At 44.5% G+C, this 12,267-nt stretch overlaps 1 protein-coding gene across 1 annotated transcript in view; it reads left to right on the forward strand.

Moving 5' to 3' along the window:
* Window positions 1–12,267, forward strand: part of PSTPIP1 (proline-serine-threonine phosphatase interacting protein 1) — a 50,153-nt gene that overhangs the window by 10,548 nt on the left and 27,338 nt on the right. The window contains exons 2-3 of the mRNA XM_048317420.1: window positions 6,773–6,873; window positions 10,708–10,782. Coding sequence (XP_048173377.1) covers window positions 6,773–6,873; window positions 10,708–10,782 — 176 coding nt within the window. The remainder of the gene's footprint in view (window positions 1–6,772; window positions 6,874–10,707; window positions 10,783–12,267) is intronic.

Genomic DNA, 12,267 nt, shown 5'->3' on the forward strand with positions numbered 1-12,267 from the left:
GGAACCCGTTCAAAAGTCATGCAAGAGGAAACTTAGAGGTCACTAAAGTTATTAGGATTGTTAAAGTTCAGAGAGGCGAAAAGGTCAAAATTGGGAAGATGGGTTACTTCATCTTTTTAAGACCACTGACCCAATTCAAGACCACCAACTCAATTCAGGACACACACTATGCATGCTTAATGACATTTTAAGCTCATTTCCATACGAAGCGGAGAATGGGAGGTGTTAACATTATGAATATGCATTTGTATTTTGGATATTCATAATATTTGGAAATAAAAGGTATCGTGTTTGCTTGGATCAGGGCCCTGTGTCTTAGGGAGCCATCCCACGCAGTGCCTGGCGCCAAATAAAACATACACTTTCTAACTCTAAACTGTTAGAGAGTTTTTGTCCGTCTCAGTTGGATATCAGTATTAGATCAATACTCATATTTTGGTAAATCAGTATACTGGGGGAAAAAACCATGAAACACAAAGCAAGTGATTGAATTACAGTGAAAAGCAATGGCATGATAGGAAATATCCAGTCCAATGTACTTGGAGGTTCTAAGTCATGTTTGGCTGTTGCCTCTTAGATCTGTTTGCTGCTCATCTACACATATGAAGCCCTTGGCAGAGCACTTGACAAGGAGACTGGCAGATCAAGGGAACAAGATCTAGAAACACTCGGGGCCAGTACCCAGTGGTATGATGCAAGAATGCAATTAATTGATATAATTCAGTCAGAAAACTTACTTTCAGTCCAGGACTGAGATATCATATGTGATATCACTGTGGATAGAAAGGATTTCTTTCTGACAGTTGAAAAAGATATTGTCAAAATGATGCTTGTTCAAAACTTCACTGTGCCCTGTTCTCCCTAAACTTCCTCCTCACACCAGTAGTTATTTCCTTTTTGACTCTGGAAAAGTGGATCTTAAGTTTTTATTTTACTAAAATTGTTATAAGCTCACCTAAACTAAACAAGATAGGAGGCAAAAAAAAAGTTTGATTTAGAGAAAAATTCCAAAGATACCCACAACAGATTCAGTTTCAATTATTTTTCTCTTTGAAAATCTATGTTAAAAGTTTATTTGGATCAGGTAGCAGCATTCAGCATTTTCAGTCCAAAACCATGTGAAAACACTTCTGATATAAGCTTTGGAAAAATATCATTAGGAACCAAGACAAGGAATGAACTTTTATAATTAAATACTTTCAAACTTAAGAGAAAGTGTGGGATTTTAGAAGATTTTTTGAATATTAGCAGATAATACATTTCAAATAATTCCTAAATGAAGGATGATTAGGCTGAAAGAACCCCTGCGAGTTCTGCTTTAGCTGTCAGTGCTCGTGCCAGGCCTGCTGGCAGTCAGGCCCACCTGAGAGGTGCAGAGCAGGTAATGTGTGTGGATTTTGATGCTGTGTTTATCACCACAATAGCTCAGCACTGTCCTGCTGGGTACTGAGCAATGCACCCAGTGTCTGCTGTGTAGTTTTTCCATTTCCAGCCCTTCTTCCCCATCAGGGTGGTGCCACTGCCGTGCTGTGGCCTGGGGTTACTCTCCCTGTTACCCCCTGGACCCAGTTCCTCACAGAGAGCAGGTGAGCAGGCTCTGCAGCTGGAGATGCTGGGACGAGGCCTTTACTGCTGAGAGGCAGAGCTGCAGCTCCCAGAGCGCTGCAACTCCCAGAGCGCTGCAACTCCCAGAGCACTGCAGCTGCCAGAGCACTGCAACTCCCAGAGCGCTGCAGCTGCCAGAGCGCTGCAACTCCCAGAGCGCTGCAGCTGCCAGAGCACTGCAGCTCCCAGAGCGCTGCAACTCCCAGAGCGCTGCAACTCCCAGAGCGCTGCAGCTGCCAGAGCGCTGCAGCTGCCAGAGCGCTGCAACTCCCAGAGCGCTGCAGCTGCCAGAGCACTGCAGCTCCCAGAGCGCTGCAACTCCCAGAGCGCTGCAGCTGCCAGAGCGCTGCAGCTCCCAGAGCGCTGCAGCTCCCAGAGCGCTGCAACTCCCAGAGCGCTGCAGCTGCCAGAGCGCTGCAGCTCCCAGAGCGCTGCAACTCTCAGAGCGCTGCAGCTGCCAGAGCGCTGCAACTCCCAGAGCGCTGCAACTCCCAGAGCGCTGCAGCTGCCAGAGCGCTGCAGCTCCCAGAGCGCTGCAACTCCCAGAGCGCTGCAACTCCCAGAGCGCTGCAGCTGCCAGAGCACTGCAGCTCCCAGAGCGCTGCAACTCCCAGAGCGCCGCAGCTGCCAGCGCACTGCAGCTCCCAGAGCACTGCAGCTGCCAGAGCACTGCAGCAAGCCCGGGTGGAGCTCATGGCACTCCCCAAACAGGACATACGGCTTCAGCAGCAGAGGCTGCCCTGGGGGAGATGCTAAAATGCTGCCAAGCCAGCTAATCCTGCAGGAGCAGGGAGAGGTACAGTTGTGGTATGTAAACTACCTCTAAATAAAGTCCTGGATGAGCAAGCCAGGTGCCAGGATGGTTAGAAACGCTCCAAGGAAAGCAGCCACAACAGAAAAGCCCACAGTTGCCATGGCACAGCCACAATGACCTCATGAGCTCATGCCGCTCTGACCATCACCAGCTGGATGTGCAGGGTGTACCATGGAGTGAGTGCCTTGCATATGAATTTGGATAGTTTTGCTTCAGTTCAGTCCACTGTATTCTTTCCTCCTTGATATTACAGTAATAGTAGCCTTGTCACTTCAAAATGTAAACTCTTGCACTTCAAAAAGCCTCTCAGTTCCCTCTGGGCACCCAGCAGCACAAGGCTCAGAGTGGCTGTGTTCTGGAATAGGGCTGATTCTCAGTGAGTTAAAGACACAGGGTTACTCAGCTTGGTGCCACCAGGAGGTAAGAAGAAATTATGTCACCCCCCAGCAATCCTGGTACTTTCTACCCTCTGGGCAGGGAACTGACACCACCAGTCTTCCCTTGCAGCCTTCATTACCAAATCAAAATCCTCGGAGACGCTCCCTGATGGCTGCAGAAACCAGCTCAGAGCCAGCCCTGAATAATCTCTCCCACAATTAACTCCTGACATTTGCCTGTGTGGTTACCCACGGAGAAACTCCTACCAGGAGGGACGGCACAGTCCCAAGGCACAGATCTCACAGGAAAGTGCTAATGGGAGGGAGCAGCATTGTTAACCTCAGAGGGAAAAAGAAATGGAAAGAAGAAGGTGCATCCTAGCATGTTTACAGTCATCACCTCTGCTTGCAGGCTTCCATGCCTCCTTTCAAGTATTCTAGGAAAAGCTGTTCTGGTTAAAGTAGAGCACAGAAGTTGTAGGTTTCAGTCATAACTGAACTCCCTTTCACATTTCTTTTGTCTCTGAAGGAACCATTGCACCAGAGGGAAACAACTTTTGTCACTGGGCAGAGGAGGGGTAAGCCTGTCCCTCCTTTACCTGCGATTTTCAAGAAGAAAACAAGAAGAAAATCCCCAGGCAGAGAGCAGAGCACACGTGCAGAGTTAGGGGGTGAATCTCAGGACAACATGACTCTGCCCACAACACTGAAATCCCTGTGTCAAGCACTTTCTTACTGGTGATTATAGGCCTGTTGGACAACAAGGAATAACTAATCTTTTTTAGTAACAAGGATTAAATCCTCCTTCACAGCCACACATGCTTTGACTAAGCAGAATCCCTTTCTTGGCACGGAGAGAAATTACTGGTGATGAGTCAAATCGCCCTCTTCCAAGCAACTAGATTTTAGTATAAGCAAATGATGTTTACACATTTAATGACTATATTTATTTTCTAATTAAAGCATATTTTCTAATTTCTAAAAAGAAAATTAAAAAAAAATTCATTCTTTGGCTATTCATTAGTTCTTACAATCATTACAAAATCCCTTCTGAGAAGTACCAAGCACTGTCTGAGTAGCGCAGCTTAACACCCTTTGCGAAACCACTCAATGCGGGTGCTAATTATAACACAAAATGGTAAATGGAAAATAGAATAGAGGCGAGACAGCTTAGCAAGGCTAGACGGTTGTTTAATGAGATACAATCTTGCTGTCTGATTGTCTTGACAAAGAAAATATGGGCTCAGTTATGGTGCTACACATGAAATCCTTAAGAAACTAGATAAGAAAAAATGGGACTGAACAAAGCAGGGGAAGAACTGTAAAGTGGGCAAAGACACTGATCTGCAGGAGGTGCTGGATACTGCCATAAGACATGAAGAATGGGCTGGAAATAGCTGTGCTCGAAACAAACAGAATGAAATATGGTACAGGAGGTATCTGATAACCTTCAAGCCTGGGGTAACAGAAAACAGATAAAAAACAGAGTTTCAAAGTACAAAATGGGAGTAAGAGATCAGTAGTGAAAAAATCCAATATACTCTGAGACCTTGTTGAATAAAATAGCAGGAGAGGAGAGAATTGCAGATATATCTGTAGATCATAGTTCATTTAAGTGCCACTGCTATGATTTGATAGTGGAAGAAGGCAAATATAATCCTCTGATGGGCCAAAAGTGTTTCTTAGAGAGCAGACATTAATGCCATGGTACAAAGCATCACTTAGTCTTTACTGGAGTGGTAAAGCATCATCCTTGTCCAACAGGGATTTATTCAGCCTTTAAGAGGTGCTATAACAACACACAGGAATCAATGGGATGAAAGAGCAGTATGTCAGGAAAGGGCAAAGGAGGTCTGTTTGGGTGCAAGAAGAGGTTGAGAGAGGATGCAGTTGTACAACACGTGAAAGAAGAAATAGAGCTGTTGAAATGAAAGGGAAACATTTGTGTAAATAAGATGAGGCCTAAGTGATTTATGGCTCCGTTGTGGTTGGAAATTAAGAAGCAGTGCTGCAGGATGAGCGACCAGAGCAGCTCACAGTTGTCTCACCCTGGCTGTGGCATTTCCTCTCCCTCCCTCTGTAGCCCGTGCTCTGTAGCACAGCCAGAGCTGCTGCCTGCCAGCCCTGGTTTGGATTTCAGACCCTGGCATTTCTGAAACAGGGCCTCCACATTCTTCAGGAGCACTGAGTGAGGACAATATAGCACATTTTGAGATGAATGCCCCTCAAAATTAAGATAGATTAAATGGATGTCTGTGGTAGGAGGTCCTTTTTTAGGAGCCAAATCCCTCTACAAGGGCCAGTCAGAGGAGCAAAACCCAGAGGAACCTGGGAGGCAGTGATGCTTCTAGGGGCCTGATGAAACTGCCTGATGGGCTCAGCCCATCAGGCTGCCCCCAGCACACTGTTGTGTTTGTGTGTGTGTTTTTGGGTTGATAACAAGTCATTGTTGCATTGTCTGTTTAGAGAATTTAACAAGCATTCTCTCAGACATAAAGAATTTGTCATCCTTTCGGTATAACAACTGTGCCAGTTTAAAAGAGGTGGGGAAAGACACCAAGGGAATTTTAGCATTTACTGAACAAAGAGAGATCTTGAACAGAAAGGCAGACTAACTTCACAGTGAGCTTATCACTCTCCCTTTGATGCCTGTGGCAGTGGCTGACTGCTGGGGTTATACCAACCCACAGAATATTTTCACTTACCTCATGGGCAGCATTTCTGGGACAAGAAAGCTGTGGACATGGCTTTGGGATATAGCCGATTGCACCTGAAAATATACAGTTAAAATGCTGGGGCTGTGAGTTGGTTGTGAAGCATCTGACCAGAGTTTCTGCCAGGCAGAGGGAGCCATTTATAGTAATTTTGTTTACAGTGGTGATGCCTTCTGCCATTGGAATTTCCCCCCCAAAAAAGGGTAAGGGAGTAAATGCTGGATCCATTGCCAGGGTATTATCAAGAACCTTTCCTACTTTCCTCTCTGAATGGCAAAACTTCCTGCTTCTCATTTATTTCACAGCAGGATCCCTCTCTGCTATGTGTGTGTGTAAATTGCCCTTGGAAACATTAGGAAAACTAAGATTTTGGGCTTGAGATCCTGTTTCTTAAGGGGTGATGGCTGCTACAATGGACTGAACTGTAGCACTAGAAATGTCGCTACAACCTGTAGGTTTACAGGGATTGTCTGCAGAAATTTATCCAAGCTCTTGAAGAATCAAAAAAACCTGCTCTTAGATCTGCAAATTTCCACAGAAGGCCCAAGGCCTCTGTGAGCAGCACCAAGGCTGCCATCAACCACAACCATTCATCCCCAGAGCTCCCCTGTTCCTCTCCAGTCCCAGCAACAAGGAAGCAAAGCCACAAGCTCAAGTGCCCAGCAGTTGGTTGCCAGAGGATCTTTTCCAAGTACCAAAACTTAAACAGCTGTCTTCTTCACAGTGGTGGTGGAAAGCGATGAAGTAACCCATTTATTAAATGGTAACTGCTTAGGGACAGTGGATGGATGTATAAACTGCATTCAGTTCATATATAAGGCCTTGTATTGTAGATAAACTGCTGGAGGGAAGGAACACACTCCTTCTCTTTATGGTTTCACAGCCCGTGATTTTACCATAATGCTGTAACATAAAGCTCAGAAAACGTTCACCACTACATTTTCAGTAACATTATCACTATGTACTAGTTAACTCAGGCTCTCCGTGGAAAAATGGCTTGTCCTTACCCTGTTGTGAGGCAGTGGGAGGACCAGGAGTAGAACACAGAAATCCTGTCTTCCTGTGCTACGAATCCTCCCATTAAAGCACTCCACCACGGACCAGGTGGCACACTTACTACCCCATAGGTCAGTATTTGTACTGGGCTGATTCTGACCATTCTTTTTAGAAATATGGTAAGAGGAATTAAGAAATAAGAATTAGAATTAAGGTAAGAGGAACTGATGTGCTTAACAGTTTCTACTTTTTCTTTCTGTTTTCAGTGCAAGGAATTCACCTTCCACACCGGCTATGAGGTGCTCGTACAGCGGCTACTGGAGGGGAAGAAGATGTGCAAAGATGTGGAGGATTTGCTCAAGCAGAGGTATGAAAATTAGAGTGAAAAAAGTGTGAACAGCCTCCTTTTTGTGTCGTTTAGCATCTGGAAGGGAATAGGAGGCTGTTTCTCAATTTGGTAGTGTTATGAGCTTACATAGTGTTATGAGCCTGAGTGATTTGAATCCCAGCCTTGTGATGTGAAGACAACAAATAGAAATCTTGAAGACTTGAGAAGGGAAGGGAAGGTTGAAGGAGTCAGAAACCCAGAGTGTTGAGGCCGACAGCAGGTCTGCAGGCTTCACAGACCTTAATTTGGACATGGTTAACTTCTATTTGTGAGAAAAGCCCATGAGAAGAAAAGCAGTTGGTTTTTATCCATAAGAATATAGTATAAACAGAAGCAAGAAAGTTGAACAATAGAAGGAGAAAAACAGCAGCATATCTGCACCTGTTATTTTTCTGAATGCTTGAACGCTTATGCCATAGGTAGCCAATGACTATATGCTTTAGTTAGTAGTAGCCACTAAGTCTATTGTAGTAGCTTAGCAGCCAATGAATCTGTAACACAAACGACAACATACAAAAAAGCGTATAAAAGAGGCTGCTTTGTTTAATAAACAGCTTTTGCACTTTATCCGAGGCGCTGTCCGTGTGTGTCGTGACCGCCCCAACAGTGACACCAGAGCTCCACCAAGACCCCTCATTATGGGTCCAGAATCACACAGTAGCACCTACATCCACAAGTAGCATTTTTAAGTTTCCCCATCTGCAGGGCAAAAATGACTTGCACATTTTTGTTTCTCTTTGAACATGCTTTGAACAGTTGCCACAGGCACTGTTTCAGTTTCCTGCCAGTACCAAAAATGAGATGTTTTTCAACTACAAAGCTACATAAAATGCTACCTAAAGCCTTACCCAGACACCCAAACTAGTCTGTGTCATTCACCAACCTTAGCAGGCTTCAAGTAACAATGTTGTAGTTTATGTCCCTGCTTTATGTGCTTCTTGGTGCTGCTCAACAGCAACTATGGCCAGCTGACCATTTTGTGGGTGAGAAAATATCACACTGCTGCTCTGGCTCCTTTGCCATTCATTTTTGTAGGTGTGACTTAGAAAAATATCTCTGAAATTTGGTTCTGCTTTTAAGTGGCTTCAACAGTTTCAGCATGTAGAGTGAGGCACATACATGCTCACACGTGACATGTAGGAAAGACCACACAATATGGATTATGTATCCTGCAGGCAATCCCAGAGTAGCTCATCTCAGCACTGTTACCTTATGGATATTGCTCTACCCTCCTCAGTCACAGCCTGCTTTTTCTTCCCATGCTATCGCCATCTAGTTTTTTGGGTTTAGGGTGGTTTTCTGAAGGCTAATTTTAAAGCCCTTGGACTTACAAGGGGGTGTGAGCTGTCAGACTCAAAGGTGGCTGTTTCACAGCATGTGAAGTTTCCCATCCAAACTTGAAGCTCTTTCAGTTGCTTTTCTTGACTGCCAGTGGAAGCCTGTTATATTGGCACACGTCACACAGTCCTGAAGTCACATCTTCCTGATGGCAGCTTAGCTGCAGCTGTTTAAAATAGCTCCTTTGTGCCTCATGACTTGCAGAGACCAGAACTGCACTGCAGGCCTCAGGCAGTGCAATTCTGCATCGGATGCTACACACGCCTGTGCTCCTTCCAAAACATTGCAGAGGCTTCTGCAAGTTGCAGGATGAGGTTTTTCCTGGATTGTGGTGGAGGCACAAAGTTCTTTCCACAAAGAAGAAAAAATACACGTCGAGTCATTTTGCAAATGTTTCCATGAGGTTTTTTACATCCCCAACACATTCCAGAGAGCGTGTGTACGTGTGTGTGCCTCTCTGTGTACGTGCATGTTGAGGGGGAGGAAAAGGAGAAGAGAACTGGGCACTGAGTTGAAGATATGATTTCCAGTTTATTGCTGGCAGATGTTTGTTTCAGCTTGTCCTCACATCATTCATAGGAATGACCCAGGAGAAGATCAAAGGATGGGATGAACCTCTGTTTCTAGGGGCTGCCTGTACCATGTGGTTCATGTTGGAGTATCAACAAGGACTCCTGCAACAGCTACCCTGAAACCAGTTGCCCTGGCCCTGGCCACAGCCACACTAATATTCGATCAGTTTTCCAACCACAAATCCCCCTAACTGGCCCAGAGAAGACCCTAAGAGGTTTGGGAATGAGAAAGTTGTATTCCAGAACAAAGCCCGGGTTTAAAACACAAAGTATGTTCCATCACCGGACAGCTGCAGGGAAACCTAGAAGCTGTGTGCAGGAGTACTGGAAAGTGGGAAAAGCAGCACCAAGATGTGAAGAGATGGTATCAGCCTCCTGTCAAATTCCTCTGACCTAGGCTAGTCCAGTCCCATCCATGCCTGAGGTTTCAGGAGCTGGGACTGGCTTAAAAGCTGGCCATACTTTTTTCCCATGATATACTTGTGTACTGAGCAAGCAAAGTTGGACTGCAGCATTGGACTAATTCTCATTGATGTACAGGCACTGGCACTAAACAAAGCTTCTGACACAAAAGTGTTTCTTGATACTCAAATCAGAAGAAAATTAATCTATTCTTCTTCTGCAGCATTATGTGTCTAGAGTGTATTTCCATTTTGATGAAACTTCATTCATCTAACATGAAAAAGAAGTGGTGCCTCAGTGTGGCCTGTCACCATATTTTGCACCCTGTTCCTGTAGCAGGAATGCCAAAGCAGTGATGTAGGAACACTCCACTAAAGCAAAGCATTTCCTAGTGCAGGAGGACAGCACATCCAGCAGACTTCAAACTGCTGGAACTCATAAAAGAGAAATACAAAGCACCTCATGGCCGAGTGGGAAGACTGATGTGACTAAAACCCAGCAGGGTTGTAAGGGCCTTGCACCCACATCAAATTTGTTTTTTGAACAAAGAGTGTGTTTCTCTAAGGTGCCAAGTTTCCAGCCAAAATGGTTTGAAACGCTTTAAAACTGCTATTGAGAACTGGACTTACCCTAAATGAAATCACCCCTCTCCTCAGATGCTGGCACCAGGGTATCTGCTCATTATTTATTATTGACCATTCAATAGTTTTTAGCAGCTACTCAAAGACTGACAACTTGGTTCCAACCTTGGTCTTGCACTCAGGAGAAAGGAAGTAACATATTTAGTACAAATACTTTTTTTTTAAAGAGAATAGTTTTCTCCAGTGCTGGGGGGAAGGGAAATCAGCAAAGGAATATTTGTATTTCTTTATTAACCATAGAAACAGAACCACTCTCCTGAGTCACCAGTTACAGTTCCCCATTAAGTGAGATCCTGCATATTGTTCCTTCCGCAAAACTGCCCCAGCCTCACCACACAACTACCAAGGCTCCTTCCCCCTCGGACTCCACTGCAGCTCTTCAAGCAGCACCTCATCTTTCTAGTGGATAGAAATACTCCTGCTACCCCTGGCTCCCATTTATTGTCAACACCTCTTGAAATGGATCCTTTGGAACCTACTCTTCACTCCCCTCACAGCCAGTGTTTTCATGGATCAAGTCAGCTGTCATTTTTAGGTTCCTTTTGCTCTGTTCTGAACACCTTCACCTTGTCTTTGTTCACCTCCTTCTCCTCATGGATCTGTGTTTTGGGGGCAAAGCTGTACACAGCATTCCACAGTAATCAAAGCCACAAAAATGGGCATCATTTTTATCTCATTTCCTCTAGAAATAATTTACCCAAAATATTTCAGAGGTTAACTAACAGCACTAGGATTGAGGAGATCGAGAAATGAAGTAAGTTCAATTTCTGATGTTTTGTACCTCAGATACAATTACAAGATGAGTGTAAATGTGATCCTGGTACCGCTAAGAAAAATTGAGTAAAGTTTTCTTTTAACAGAGCACAAGCAGAAGAGAGATATGGGAAAGAGCTGGTTCAAATCGCCCGAAAAGCAGGAGGACAAACAGAAATCAAGTAAGGAATTCTTTTATTATTAGTGGAAACAAAATTATTTTGGAGGAAATATCAGACTCCTGTGTTTTGCCTGAATGTGGTCACAGCCACTCACTTCAGTGCATTACACAGCTCTTCACAATGTACAGGGAAAGTGGGGAAACATCACAGTCCTTCACAGTAGGATTCACAAAGTGTCTGTTTGGAAACTGCCAGTAGGTCCTTTCCTGAGAATTTTTTTTTAATTTCAAGATTCTTAATGTTTAATATTTGTTTCCAAAAGCCATCTAAGTGATGGGGAAAAAAGAGAAAGGAAAAGGTTGTGAAATGTTTAGGATGGTGGCTTGACAATTCTGGAAAGCTGATGAACACTGAGAGACTGTGACAGAACAAAGACCCCAAAAATCAGCTGCTGCAGCAGGAAAAAAGGCTTCGCTTAGGAATACAAAATTTAAATCTCTTTGAAGGGACTTAATTTGAAATAATTCAATGGAACTACTGAAATACACTAAGATGACATATTTTTCTCTGTCTCCTCCATTACTATCCTAAATCATGTATAAATTGTGTTGGGAGGGAAAGATAGATGTTGGTATGGAATTTAACTTAATAAACACTGCTGATAAACTGCTGCTATTATTGATGGCAGCAGCAATAATGAGACATTTTGTCATTATTGTAACAAGTAATAATACAGTAATAAGGTGGCTGAAGATGAAGGTGTGGGGTCACAGAAGACAAGACTGAAAGAGAAGACCTCAATCTAAACATAAAACAGCTCTATTGATCCCTGGGGCCTGCTACCCTCATCCATCCCATATCTCATTCCTTAATTGCAGTCTCCTTTTCACGTCGATTTATCACTCCCAGTGCAAGTGTGGTTCCCTGTTCGTAGTTTATGGGGAGACTTGACCTCAAAGCCTTGTACTGCCATGGCAGGGAGGTGCCAGCGATCACCCGATGTGACTTGGTGGTGGCACAGCCAGGCTGACACAGACACTGCTGCATCCCTCCAAGTGCTGGGTGATGCCAAGAGAACAGGCAAGGCTTCCCCCACCAGTGCTCCAGCTCTGCCTTGCCCCTGAGCAGCACCCAGGGATACCACAGACCTAGGAGATGGCTTCTGCCTTCCTGGTATCTCAGTTCACTGACCTAATTGGTGAAAAGGAAGGAGAAGAAGAAATATTCAGGAATTAAAACATCAGATTAAGGATGGATGGGTTCTTCTCAAGCCAAAGGCTAAGATCAGCATTCCAGGATTAAAGAAAGACTTCACCTCAACTCCTTTACTGGCAATACAGGGCAGGCAGAGCAAATGTGTTCAGCAACAAGCAGCTTTGGCTGCCCTTCAGTGACTTAGTGGACAATTCATGGGTCTGACTTTTCCTAAGAGATTATGAGAGCTTGATTTAGAGGTAGAGCCAAATCCCAGTGTTGGGATATGGATCCAAGTTCCCCTCAAGCTGGGGGAAGTCTGGACTTGGGCCCAGTTCACTTTGATCCAGC

This window comes from Corvus hawaiiensis, chromosome 13, assembly GCF_020740725.1.
Source record: "Corvus hawaiiensis isolate bCorHaw1 chromosome 13, bCorHaw1.pri.cur, whole genome shotgun sequence".
Lineage (NCBI taxonomy): Eukaryota > Metazoa > Chordata > Aves > Passeriformes > Corvidae > Corvus > Corvus hawaiiensis.